The sequence below is a fragment of the Agelaius tricolor genome, unplaced genomic scaffold (genome assembly GCF_023055355.1).
Source record: "Agelaius tricolor isolate 1412-34295 unplaced genomic scaffold, bAgeTri1.0.p SCAF_129, whole genome shotgun sequence".
NCBI classification, from domain to species: domain Eukaryota; kingdom Metazoa; phylum Chordata; class Aves; order Passeriformes; family Icteridae; genus Agelaius; species Agelaius tricolor.
In genome coordinates this window covers 56830-69981 of record NW_027269389.1, presented here as the reverse complement: position 1 = coordinate 69981, position 13152 = coordinate 56830, and the positions used below count along the sequence as shown (strand labels likewise).

The 13152-nt window shown below is 41.6% G+C and overlaps 1 protein-coding gene across 4 annotated transcripts in view; it reads right to left on the bottom strand.

Moving 5' to 3' along the window:
- PRMT5 (protein arginine methyltransferase 5) overlaps positions 1–13152 on the bottom strand; it is a 53884-nt gene continuing 40732 nt past the window's right edge. For all 4 annotated transcript variants that reach the window (XM_071420217.1, XM_071420218.1, XM_071420220.1 and 1 more), the window contains 5 exons: positions 10272–10381; positions 7703–7796; positions 5734–5850; positions 3104–3168; positions 1–288 (listed from right to left, as the gene is read on the bottom strand). In XM_071420217.1, coding sequence (XP_071276318.1) covers positions 136–288; positions 3104–3168; positions 5734–5850; positions 7703–7796; positions 10272–10381 — 539 coding nt within the window. In that variant the 3' untranslated portion in view covers positions 1–135. The remainder of the gene's footprint in view (positions 289–3103; positions 3169–5733; positions 5851–7702; positions 7797–10271; positions 10382–13152) is intronic.

Here is a 13152-nt window from a genome sequence, read left to right as displayed (position 1 = left end):
TTCTTTTTTATTTTCTCTCCCAAAATTTTCCAGTTTTTCCCCCAAAATTCCCAATTTTTTTTTTCCCTCCTCCCTTCCCCAAAAACCGCGCGCGTCTCTCTCAGGGCAGCTTTGTTGTGTCCGTCCGTCCGTCCGTCACAGGCCGATGGTGTAGCTCCGCCCCGTGGGGTTGTGGAGGGCGGAGCACGCCGGTGACGTCACCGCCCACTCGTACCACACCTTGGTGGGCGTGGCCACGCGCCAGAAGGCCACCGACACTTCCTGCCCCGCCCGAACGGGCACCGGCTGCTGCAGGGGGGGAAGAAAAAAGGGGGAGAGGGGAGGGGTCAGTGTGGCCACGCCCACCAAGATGGCGGAAAGGAGCTGTGTGAGTGGCCACGCCCACCAAGATGGCGGAAAGGAGCTGTGTGAGTGGCCACGCCCACCAATATGGCCGATAGGGGTAGTGTGAATGGACACGCCCACCAAGATGGCTGATAGGGGTAGTGTGAGTGGCCACGCCCACAAAGATGGCCGATAGGGGTAGTGTGAGTGGCCACACCCACCAAGATGGCTGCTGAGGTAATTAGGGTGGCCACGCCCACCAAAATGGCTGCTATGGTATTGAGGGTGGCCACGCCCACCAAGATGGCCGACAGGAACACTGTGAGTAGCCACGCCCACCAAGATGGCTGCTGGGGTAATTAAGGGTGGCCACACCCACCAAGGAAGCAAAAAGGGTCAGTATGGGTGGCCACGCCCTCCAAGATGGCTGACAGAGCAGTTTAGAGTGACCACGCCCACCAAAATTGGCACAGTTTTTAATTTAGGGTGGCCACGCCCACCAGGATGGGTGCCTGGTCCAAGATGGCCGCTCTCTGCTTTGGGCCACGCCCACCAAGATGGCCACCAGGTTAATGTAATATGGCCACGCCCACCAAGATGGATACCAAATTTATTTTTAACGGTCACACGCATGAAGATAGCCGCTAAAGTCAAAGAGGGTGGCCACGCCCACAAATATGGCCACCAGCTTAATTTGGGAGTGGCCACACCCACCAAGATGGCCCCCAAACCAATCAAAACCATCCCTACTGCTAAACCACGCCCCCAATATGGCCACCACCACCTTTAGCCACACCCCCTAGGAAGCCACACCCATCAAGTCAGCCATTTTCCAAGATGGCCGCCAACCTAAAGCTACACTCACAAAATGGCCGCCATTTTCCAAGATGGCCGCCAACCTAAAGCCACACTCACAAAATGGCCGCCATTTCCAAAAATGGCCACCAACCTAAAGCCACACTCACAAAATGGCCGCTGGTTTTCAAAATGGCCGCCACCCCTTAAGCCACACCCACAATGTCGGCCGCCATTTTCCAAGATGGCCGCCAACTCACAGCCACACTCACAAAATGGCTGCCATTTTCCAAGATGGCCGCCAACCTAAAGCCACACCCACAAAATGGCCGCCATTTTCCAAGATGGCCGCCAACCTAAAGCCACACTCACAAAATGGCCGCCGGTTTTCAAAATGGCTGCCACCCCTTTAGCCACACCCACAATGTCGGCCACCATTTTCCAAGATGGCCGCCAACTCACAGCCACACTCCCAAAATGGCTGCCGGCTTCCAAGATGGCCACCTCCTTTTAAGCCACACCCACAATGTCGGCCGCCATTTTCCAAGATGGCCGCCAACCTGAGGCCACACTCACAAAATGGCCGCTGGTTTTCAAAATGGCTGCCACCCCTTTAGCCACACCCACAAAATGGCCGCCATTTTCTAAGATGGCCGCCAACCTAAAGCCACACTCACAAAATGGCCGCCAGTTTTCAAAATGGCTGCCACCCCTTAAGCCGCACCCACAAAATGGCCGCCATTTTCCAAGATGGCCGCCTCCCTTTGGCCAACCTGAGGCCGCCCTCACAAAATGGCCACCGGTTTCAAAAATGGCCGCCCCCTTTTGGCCACGCCCACAAATTCGGCCGCCATTTTCCCATTTGGCCACGCCCACCCTGAGGCCGCCCTCACAAAATGGCCGCCAGTTTTCAAAATGGCCGCCAGGAAATGGCCTAAATTTCATCAAATTTCCACCAAAATTTTCCGGGTTTTTTTGCCAAAATTTCAAAAATAATTTAAGATTTTAAAAAAATTCTTCCCAAATTTTGGGAATTCTTAAAATTTGATTTAAAAATTTTTAACCTTTTCTTGATTTTTTTTTTTTTTTATTTTTAAGCATTTTCGGAAAAAAATTGCAATAATTCTTTCAACGTCTTCTAAATTTTCACAGATTTGGAAATTTCACCCAATTTTTAAAATTTTTTGGAAACTTTGTAGAAATTTCAAAACAATTCTTGGAACTTTTTCCAAAATTCAATTTTTGAAAATATTTTGTTCAAAGTTCCTTAATTTTGCTGGAGTTTCACCAAAAAGTCAAAAATTTGTTTAGAATTTCTTCCCAATTTATCAAATTTTATCAGAATTTTACCGAGAAACCTCCAAATTTTAAAAATCTTCCAGAAATTTTAATTTTTTAAAAATTTTGCCTAAAATTCTAAAAATTTTCTGCAATTTTTCCCAAATTTCTTCATTTTTTCTAGAATTTTTCCAAAATTTCCAATTTAATTAAAAATTTTACACCCAGAATTCCTAAAATTTTCACCAAACATTCCTAAATTTCCTACAAATTTTCCCTAAAATCCTCAATTTTTAAAAAACCCCAAAAATTATGAATTTTAAAATCAAAAATTTTGAACTTTTCCAAAAATTCCTGAAATTTTTTTTTAGATTCTGCCAAAAAATTCCAATTTTTGGGGTATTTTTTCACAATTCCCTTAATTTCTCAAAATTTTGCCCACAATTCTTAAATATCTTAAAATTTTGTCCCAATCTCCTTGATTTTATCATTATTTTGCCAAAAATCTTAATTTTTTAAAATTAATTTTACTTAAATTTTTTCCCTAAAATTCCCAAATTTTCCTAAAAAATTTCCCAATTTTCTTTGAATTTCACCCCAATTTTCCAATTTTCTTTTGGGATTTTTTCCAAATTTGGGATATTTTGCCCAACTTTGGGATTTTTTGCCCAAAATTGGGATTTTTTGCCCCGATTTTTGGGCTCACCTTTATTGGGAAGAAGATCGGGAACCAGGAGAACAAACCCGGCGAGTGCGTCTCGGGACGGATGCCTGGAACACAAAAAAATTCCCCAAATTTTCCCAAAATCGCCCAAATTGTGAAAATATTCAAAAATCTCAACATTACCGTTTTTTTCCCATTTTTTAGCCAAAATTTCTCCATTTTTAACTCAAATTTCTCCGGGTTTTTTCCCATTTTTTAGCCCAAATTTCTCCATTTTTCACCCAAATTTTTCTGGTTTTTTTCCCATTTTTTAACCCAAATTTCTCAATTTTTTTATCCAAATTTCTCCGTTTTTTTCCCATTTTTTTAGCCCAAATCTCTCTTTTTTTTCCCATTTTTTCACCCACATTTCTCCAGTTTTCTCCCACTTTTCAACCCAAGTCTCTCTGGTGTTTTCCCATTTTTTAGCCCAAACTTTCCTGTTTTTTCCCATAATTTTTAGCCCAAATTTCTCTGGTTATTTCCCAATTTTTCACCCAAATTTCTCCGTTTTTTTTTCCCATTTTTTAGCCCAAATTTCTCCATTTTTCACCCAAATTTCTCCTGTTTTTTCCCATGTTTTAGCCCCAATTTGTCCATTTTTTTCCAATTTTTCCCCCCAAATTTCTCCATTTTTTCCCAATTTTTCACCCATTTTTTCCCATAATTTTTAGCCCAAATTTCTCTGGTTTTTTCCCAATTTTTCACCCAAATGTCTCCATTTTTCCCCATTTTTTAACCCAAATTTCTCTGTTTTTTTCCCAAATTTCCCCATTTTTTTCACCCAAATTTCTCCATTTCTCCCCCATTTTTTTCACCCAAATTTCTCCATTTTTTCCCCATTTTTTAGCTCAAATTTCTCCATTTTTCATCCAAATGTCTCCATTTTTTCCCCATTTTTTAACCCAAATTTCTCTGGTTTTTTCCCAAATTTCCCCATTTTTTTCACCCAAATTTCTCCATTTCTCCCCCATTTTTTTCACCCAAATTTCTCCACTTTTCCCCATTTTTTAGCCCAAATTTCTCCATTTTTTCCCCATTTTTTAGCCCAAACTTCTCCATTTTTCACCCAAATTTCTCTGGTTTTTCCCCAATTTTCACCCAAATTTCTCCATTTTTTCACCCAAATTTCCTCCTGGGTGCCCCGCCCCGTTAGGCCCCGCCCTCACTGAGGGTGACGTCCCCATTAGGCCCCGCCCCCTTAGGCCCTGCCCTGAGGGTGAGGTCCCTGTTAGGCCCCGCCCCCTTAGGCCCTGCCCTCACTGAGGGTGACGCCCCCTTAGAGCCGCCATTTTTTCACCCGAATTTCTCCATTTTTCACTCAAATTTCTCCGTTTTTTTCCCATTTTTCACCCAAATTTCTCCATTTTTTCACCCAAATTTCCTCCCGGGTGCCCCGCCCCGTTAGGCCCCGCCCTCACTGATGGTGACGTCGCCGTTAGGCCCCGCCCCCTTAGGCCCCGCCCTCACTGAGGATGACGTCCCCTTAGAGCCGCCATTTTTTAGCCCAAATTTCTCCATTTTTTTCCCATTTTTCACCCAAATTTCTCCCTTTTTTCACCCAAATTTTCTCCTGGGTGCCCCGCCCCGTTAGGCCCCGCCCTCACTGAGGGTGACATCCCCGTTAGGCCCCGCCCCCTTAGGCCCTGCCCTCACTGAGGGTGAGGTCCCCTTAGAGCCGCCATTTTTTAGCCCAAACTTCTCAATTTTTCACCCAAATTTCTCCGTTTTTTCCCCATTTTTCACCCAAATTTCTCTGTTTTTTCACCCAAATTTCCTCCTGGGTGCCCCGCCCCGTTAGGCCCCGCCCTCACTGAGGGTGACCTCCCCATTAGGCCCCGCCCCATTAGGCCCTGCCCTGAGGGTGAGGTCCCTGTTAGGCCCCGCCCCCTTAGGCCCTGCCCTCACTGAGGGTGAGGTCCCTGTAGAGCCGCCATTTTTTAGCCCAAATTTCTCCATTTTTCACTCAAATTTCTCCGTTTTTTTTCCCATTTTTCACCCAAATTTCTCCGTTTTTTCACCCAAATTTCCTCCTCTGTGCCCTGCCCTGTTAGGCCCCACCCTCACTGAGGGTGACGTCCCCATTAGGCCCCGCCCCCTTAGGCCTTGCCCCGTTAGGCCCTGCCCTCACTGAGGGTGACGTCCCCTTAGAGCCGCCATTTTTAAGCCCAAATTTCTCCATTTTTTTCCCATTTTTCACCCAAATTTTCTCCTGGGTGCCCCGCCCCGTTAGGCCCCGCCCTCACTGAGGGTGACGTCCCCATTGTGCCGCCATTTTTTCCCCATTTTTTAGCCCAAATTTCTCCGTTTTTTTCCCATTTTTCACCCAAATTTTCTCCTCTGTGCCCTGCACCGTTAGGCCCCACCCTCACTGAGGGTGACATCCCCATTAGGCCCCGCCCCCTTAGGCCTTGCCCCATTAGGCCCTGCCCTGAGGGTGAGGTCCCTGTTAGGCCCCGCCCCCTTAGGCCTTGCCCCATTAGGCCCGGCCCTCACTGAGGGTGAGGTCCCCATAGAGCCGCCATTTTTTAGCCCAAATTTCTCCATTTTTTTCCCATTTTTCACCCAAATTTCTCCGTTTTTTCACCCAAATTTCCTCCTGGGTGCCCCGCCCCGTTAGGCCCCGCCCTCACTGAGGGTGACGTCGCCGTAGAGCCGCGTCTCGAAGTATCCGGCGAATCCGTGCAGGACGGTGCCCACCTGCACCCGCCAGCTCAGCTCCGTGTAGCGGCTGTTGTCGGGACAGGGATCTGCAAAAATTAAAAAAAAATAAAATTTCCAAACTCCATTTTTGTCCTCAAAATTTGCAAAATTTTAGCCTGGATTTTTGGGGCTTTTTTAGGGTTTTTTTCTGATTTTTTGGGGTGTTTTTCTGATTTTTTAAATGATTTTAGGATTTTTCTTTCCCTTTTTTAGTTTTTTTTTTCTGATTTTTTTCCTTTTTTTTGGGGTTTTTTTTTTCAGATTTTTAAAATAATTTAAGGGTTTTTTCCCCTTTTTTATGGTTTTTTTTCTGATTTTTTTTCCTTTTTTTGGTTTTTTTTCAGATTTTTTAAATGATTTTAGGGTTTTTCTTTCCCTTTTTTAGGGTTTTTTTTTTCAGATTTTTTTCTTTTTGTGGGGAGTTTTTTTCAGATTTTTTAAATGATTTTAGGGGTCTTTTTCCAACTTTTTTAGGGATTTTTTCCCGAGTTTTTTTCCTTTTTTTTTTTGGTGTTTTTTTCAGATTTTTTAAAAAATTTGAGGGTTTTTTTTTTTCCTTTTTTAGGAGTTTTTCTTTTCCGATTTTTTTCTCTTTTTTGGGGGGGTTTCTTCAGATTTTTAAAAATATTTTTTGGGTTTTTTTCCAATTTTTTTTCCTTTTTTGGGGGGGTTTGTCAGATTTTTAAAATAATTTTAGGGGTTTTTTCCGATTTTTTTTTCCTTTTTTTGGTTTTTTTTTCTGATTTTTTAAAATAATTTTGGGGTTTTTTTCCAATTTTTTTTTTCCTTTTTTTTTGAAATTTTCCCTGAAATTTTGAGGAATTTTTTCCCAATTTTTTGGAATTTTCCCCTGAAATTTTCAGGGATTTTTTCCTGGAATTTCCAGGACTTTTTCCCAATGCTTTAAAGGGATTTTCCAAGGGATTTCAGGGATTTTTCCAGCACCTTCCAGAACATTCCTCACCTGGGTTTGGGTGCTGGAAGGTTTTTGGGGTATTTTTCCCCTTTTTTTTTTGAAATTTTCCCTGAAACTTTTGGAATTTTCCCCTGAAATTTTAAAGATTTTTTCCCCAATTTTTTGGAATTTCCCCTGAAATTTTTGGAATTTTTCCCTGAAATTTTCAGGATTTTTTCCCCTTTTTTTTGTAATTTTTCCCTGAAATTTTCAGGATTTTTTCCTGGAATTTCTTTCAATTTTCCCCTGAAGTTTTGAGGAATTTTTCCCCGAAATTTTCAGGATTTTTTCCTGGAATGTTTTTGGAATTTTCTCCTAAAATTTTTGGGAATTTTTCTCCTTAAATTTTTTAAATTTCCCTGAAATTTTCAGGATTTTTCCTGTTTTTTTTTTTTTTTAATTTTCCCTGAAATTTTGAGGATTTTTTCCTGAAATTTTCAGGATTTTTTCCTGGATTTTTTTTTGAAATTTTCCCTGAAATTTTCAGGATTTTTTCCTCGAATTTTTTGGAATTTTCCCCTTTTTTTTTTTTTAATTTTCCTGAAATTTTCAGGATTTTTCCCTGGAATTTTCCCCTAAAATTTTAAGGAATTTTTCCCCATTTTTTTAAATTTTTCCCTGACATTTTCAGGATTTTTCCCTGGAATTTTCCCCTGAAATTTTAAGGAATTTTCCCCCATTTTTTTGAAATTTTCCCTGAAATTTTCAGGACTTTTTACTACAATTTTCCCCTGAAATTTTAAGGATTTTTCCCCCCTTTTTTTTGGAAATTTCCCCTGAAATTTTCAGGCATTTTTCCTGGAATTTTTTGGAATTTTCCCTGAAATTTTGAGGAATTTTTTGGAATTTTCTCCTGAAATTTTCAGGATTTTTTCCTGGAATTTCCAGGACTTTTTCCCCAGCATTTCAGGGATTTTTCCAGCACCTTCCAGAACATTCCTCACCTGGGTTTGGGTGCTGGAAGGTGAAGCAGGGCAGCGGCGCCGCCACCTGGTGGAAATTGTGCAGCCTCACCACGTACGGGGTCTCAAACTGGGCCTGCAAAATTCCCCAAAATTCCCCAAAAAAATCAAAATCAAAAATCACAAAATCCCCAAAATTCCAGAAATTCTTCCCCTTCAAACCCAAAATTTCCCTAAATTTTACATTTTACCCCAAAATTCCCCCATTTTTTCCTCAGTGTTTTCATTTTTTCCCAATTTTTTCCCAATTTTTTCCCATTTTTACCCCAATTTCCCCTAATTTTCCCATTTTCCCCTCATATTTTCTCATTTCCATTCTTATTTTCCAATTTCCCCATTTTTCCCCATTTCCCTCCAATTTCCCCCATTTCCTCCCATTTTTCCCCCATTTTCCCCCCATTTTCCCCCTTTTTTCCCCTTTTCCCCCCAAATTTTCCCCCAAATTTCCCCCAATTTTTTCCATATTTTTCCCCATTTTCCCCCCATTTTTCCCCCATTTCCCCCCAACTTTCCCCCTTAAAAATCCCATTTCCTCCATTTCCCCCCTCCCATTTTTCCCCATTTTTCCCCATTTTTTTCCCATTTCCCCCATTTTTCCCCCCATTTTCCCCCCATTTTTCCCCATTTCCCTCCCATTTCCCCCATTTTCCCCCCCATTTTCCCCCCAAATTTTACCCCATTTTTCCCCCTTTCCCCCCTATTTTCCCCATTTTCGTCCATTTTTCCCCATTTCCCTCCCAATTTCCCCATTTCCCCCCATTTTTCCCCCATTTTCCCATTTTCCAATTTTCCCCATTTTTCCCATTCCCCCCCAAAAATTTCCCCCAAATTTCCCATTTCCCCCCATTTTTTTCCTCATTTCCCCCAATTTTTTCCCCATTTCCCCCCAAATTTTCCCATTTCCCCCCCATTTTCCCCCCAATTTTTTCCCCATTTTCCCCCAAATTTTCCCATTTTCCCCATTTCCCCCATTTTTCCTCATTTTCCCCCAAATTTCCCCCCATTTTCCCCCAAATTTCCCCCCATTTTTCCATATTTTTTCCCCATTTTTCCTCCCATTTCCCCCCCATTTCCCACCCATTTTTCCCCCCAAATTTCCCCCATTTTCTCCCCATTTTTCCCCTTTTCCCCCAAATTTCCCCCCAAATTTCCCCTCATTTTTTCCCCATTTCCCCCCATTTTTCCCCCATTTTCCCATTTTCCAATTTTTCCCCATTTTTCCCATTTTCCCCCCATTTCCTCCCCTCAAATTTCCCCCATTTCCCCCCCATTTTTCCCCATTTTCACCCCCATTTCCCCCCATTTCCCACCCATTTTTCCCCTCAAAATTTCCCCAATTTCCCCCGAAATTTCCCCCCACATTTTCCCATTTCCCCAATTTTTTCCCCATAAATTTTCCCATTTTTTCCCCATTTCTCCCCCATTTTTCCCCTTTTTACCCCATTTCCCTCCCATTTTTTCATCATTTTCCCCCATTTTTTCCCCATTTTTCCCCCAACTTTCCCCCTTAAAAATCCCATTTTCCTCCATTTCCCCCCTCCCATTTTTCCCCATTTTCCCCTCAATTTTTTCCCCATTTTCCCCCCAATTTCCCCATTTCCCCCCATTTTTCCCCCATTTTCCAATTTTTCCCCCATTTCCCCCCCATTTTTTCCCCTTTTCCCCCAAATTTCCCCCCAAATTTCCCCCTAAAAAATCCCATTTTCCTCCATTTCCCCCCTCCCATTTTTCCCCATTTTTTCCCCATTTTTTCCCCATTTCCCCCCCAACTTCCCCATTTTCCCCCATTTCCCTCCCATTTTTCCCCAATTTTTCCCCCTTTCCCCCATTTTTCCCCATTTCCCCCCATTTCCCCCCAATTTTCCCAATTTTCTCCCCATTTCCCCCACATTTTCCCCCCATTTTTCCCCAATTTTTCCCATTTCCCCCCAAATTTTCCTATTTTCCCCCCATTTCCCTCCCATTTTTTCCCCATTTTTTCATCATTTTCCCCCATTTTTTCCCCATTCCCCCCCATTTTCCCCCCCATTTTTCCCCATTTTCCCATTTTCCAATTTTTCCCCATTTTTCCCATTTCCCCCCAAAAATTTCCCCCAAATTTTCCCATTTCCCCCCATTTTTTTCCTCATTTCCCCCAATTTTTTCCCCATTTCCCCCCAAATTTTCCCATTTCCCCCCCATTTTCCCCCCAATTTTTTCCCCATTTTCCCCCAAATTTTCCCATTTTCCCCATTTCCCCCCATTTCCCCCATTTTTCCTCATTTTCCCCCATTTTCCCCCCAAATTTCCCCCCATTTTTCTCCATTTTCCCCAATTTCCCATTTTACCCCCATTTTTCCCCATTTCCCTCCCATTTTCCCCAAATTTTCCCCCCATTTTCCCCCCAAATTTCCCCCAAATTTTCCCCAATTTTTTCCTCATTTCCCTCCCATTTTCCCCCCATTTTTTCCCATTTTTTCCCCATTTTTCCCCATTTTCCCCCCATTTTCCCCCCATTTTCCCCAAATTTCCCAATTTCCCCCATTTTTCCCCAAACTGAAGTTTTTGGTACCTCTGGGTGCCGGTCGTGCTCCCGGCACCCCCTGACCTCGTTGTAGAGCTTGGAGGAGGAGACGGGGGCCAGGAAGGAGGTGTAGGACTGGGGGATGGACACCCCGTCCTCTGAAACCCCAAAAAAACCCCAAAAAACCCCAAATTCCACGTCACCAAAAATCCACAATTCCAGCAGAACCGGATTCCCAACATTTCCACCCAAAAATCCACAAAAATCCCATTTTTCCCCACAAAAATTGAATTTTTACCCCCAAAAATGCCATTTTTTCCCCCCAAAAATTGAATTTTTTACCCCATAAAATGCAATTTTTTCCCAGAAAAATGAGATTTTTACCCACCAAAAAAATCTCATTTCCCCCCCCAAAAAATCTCATTTTTACCCCTTAAAAATCCATTTTTAAACCCCCAAAAAATCCATTTTTAAACCCAAAAAATCCATTTTTATTCCCAAAAATCCCCCCAAAAATCCCAAATTCGGCTTTACCAAAAATCCACAATTCCAGCAGAACCGAATTCCCAACATTTCCACACAAAAATCCCCTTTTTTCCCCACAAAAATCTCATTTTTCCCCACAAAAATCCCATTTTTTCCCCCACAAAAATTGAATTTTTACCCCCAAAATGCCATTTTTTCCCCCCAAAAATTGAATTTTTTACCCCATAAAATGCAATTTTTTCCCAGAAAAATGAGATTTTTACCCACCAAAAAAATCTCATTTTCCCCCCCCAAAAAATCTCATTTTTACCCCTTAAAAATCCATTTTTAAACCCCCAAAAATTCCACTTTTAACCCAAAAAATCCATTTTTATTCCCCAAAAATCCCCCCAAAAATCCCAAATTCGGCATCACCAAAAATCCACAATTCCAGCAGAACCGAATTCCCAACATTTCCCCACAAAAATCCCCTTTTTTCCCCACAAAAATCCCATTTTTTCCCCCAAAAAATTGAATTTTTACACCCAAAAAATTCAATTTTTTCCCCTTAAAAATCCACTTTTTCCCCATCAAAATGAATTTTTACCCACCAAAAAAATCTCATTTTTCACCCCAAAAAAATCCATTTTAAACCCTCCAAATAATCCATTTTTTAACCCCAAAAAAAGTCTCATTTTTACCCCAAAAAATCCAATTTTCCCTTTTTTTTACCCCCCAAAAATCCCAAATTCAGCGTCACTAAAAATCCACAATTCCAGCAGAACCGAATTCCCACCATTTCCACCCAAAAATCCCTTTTTTCCCCACAAAAATCTCATTTTTCCCTACAAAAATCCCATTTTTCCCCAAAAAAATGCAATTTTTTCTTCTTAAAAATCCAATTTTTCCTCAGAAAAATGAGATTTATACCCACCAAAAAAATCTCATTTTTCACCCCCAAAAAAACCATTTTAAACCCCCCAAATAATCCATTTTTAACCCCAAAAAAATCCCATTTTTACCCCCCAAAAATCCCAAATTCAGCATCACCAAAAATCCACAATTCCAGCAGCACCAAATTCCCACCATTTCCACCCAAAAATCCCCTTTTTTCCCCACAAAAATCCCATTTTTACCCCCAAAAATTCAATTTTTTACCCCCCAAAAAATCCAATTTGTCCACAGAAAAATGAGATTTTTACCCACCAAAAAAATCTCATCTTTCACCCCAAAAAATCCATTTTAAACCCCCCAAATAATCCATTTTTTAACCCCAAAAAAAATCCCATTTTTACCCCCAAAACTTCTCATTTTTACCCCCCAAAAATCCCAAATTCTGCAGCACCAAAAATCCACAATTCCAGCAGCACTGAATTCCCACCATTTCCACCCAAAAATCCCCTTTTTTCCCCACAAAAATCCCATTTTTCACCCAAAAAATTGAATTTTTCACCCAAAAAATTGAATTTTTCCCCCCAAAAATTCAATTTTTTCCCCTTAAAAATCCACTTTTTCCCCATCAAAATGAGATTTTTACCCACCAAAAAAATCTCATTTTTCCCCCCCAAAAATTCCATTTTTACCCCCAAAAAAATTCATTTTTTTCCACCCAAAACTCCTTTTTTAACAAAAAGCCCCAATTTTCCACCCAATTTCACTTTTCCACACCCAAATTTCCAATTCCTCTCCCCAAATTCCCAATTTCCCCTAAAAATTCCAATTTTTCCCCCAAAAATCCCAATTTTTCTCTCACTTCCCCCTCATTTTTCTGCTGTTTTTTCACCATTTTCTCCCCTTTTTTTCCCATTTTTTGCCCATTTCTCCCCAAAATTTTTTCCCCTTTTTTCCCCCATTTTTTTTCTCATCCCATATTTTTCCTCTCCTTTTCCCCCACTTTTTCCCCCATTTTCCCAAAATTTCCCCCATTTTTTTCCCACTTTTGTGCCAATTTTCCCTTTTTAATTCCCATTTCCCCCAATTCCCATTTCCCCCTTTTCTTCTGCCATTTTCCCATTTTTTCCTTTTTTTATCCCAAAATTTTTCCAAGTTTTTTCCCCTCATTTTTTTTCCCATTCCCCTTTTTCCTCTCCTTTTCCCCCACCTTTTCCCCAAATTTTCTCCACTTTTGTGCCAATTTTCCACTTTTTTATTCCCATTTTCCCCCAGTTTTTTCTGCCATTTTCCCATTTTTTCCTTTTTTTAACCCAAAATTTTCCAACTTCTTTTCCCCCATTTTTCTTCCCCTTCCCCCTTTTTCCTCTTCTTTTCCCCCACTTTTTCCCCAATTTTCCCCAAATTCTCCCCATTTTTTCCCCACTTTTGTGCCAATTTTCCCTTTTTCAATTCAATTTTCCCCCAATTTTCCCATTTTTTGCCCATTTCTCCCCAAAAATTTTCCCCTTTTTTCCCCCCATTTTTTTCCCCTTTCCCCTTTTTCCTCTTCTTTTCCCCCACCTTTTCCCCC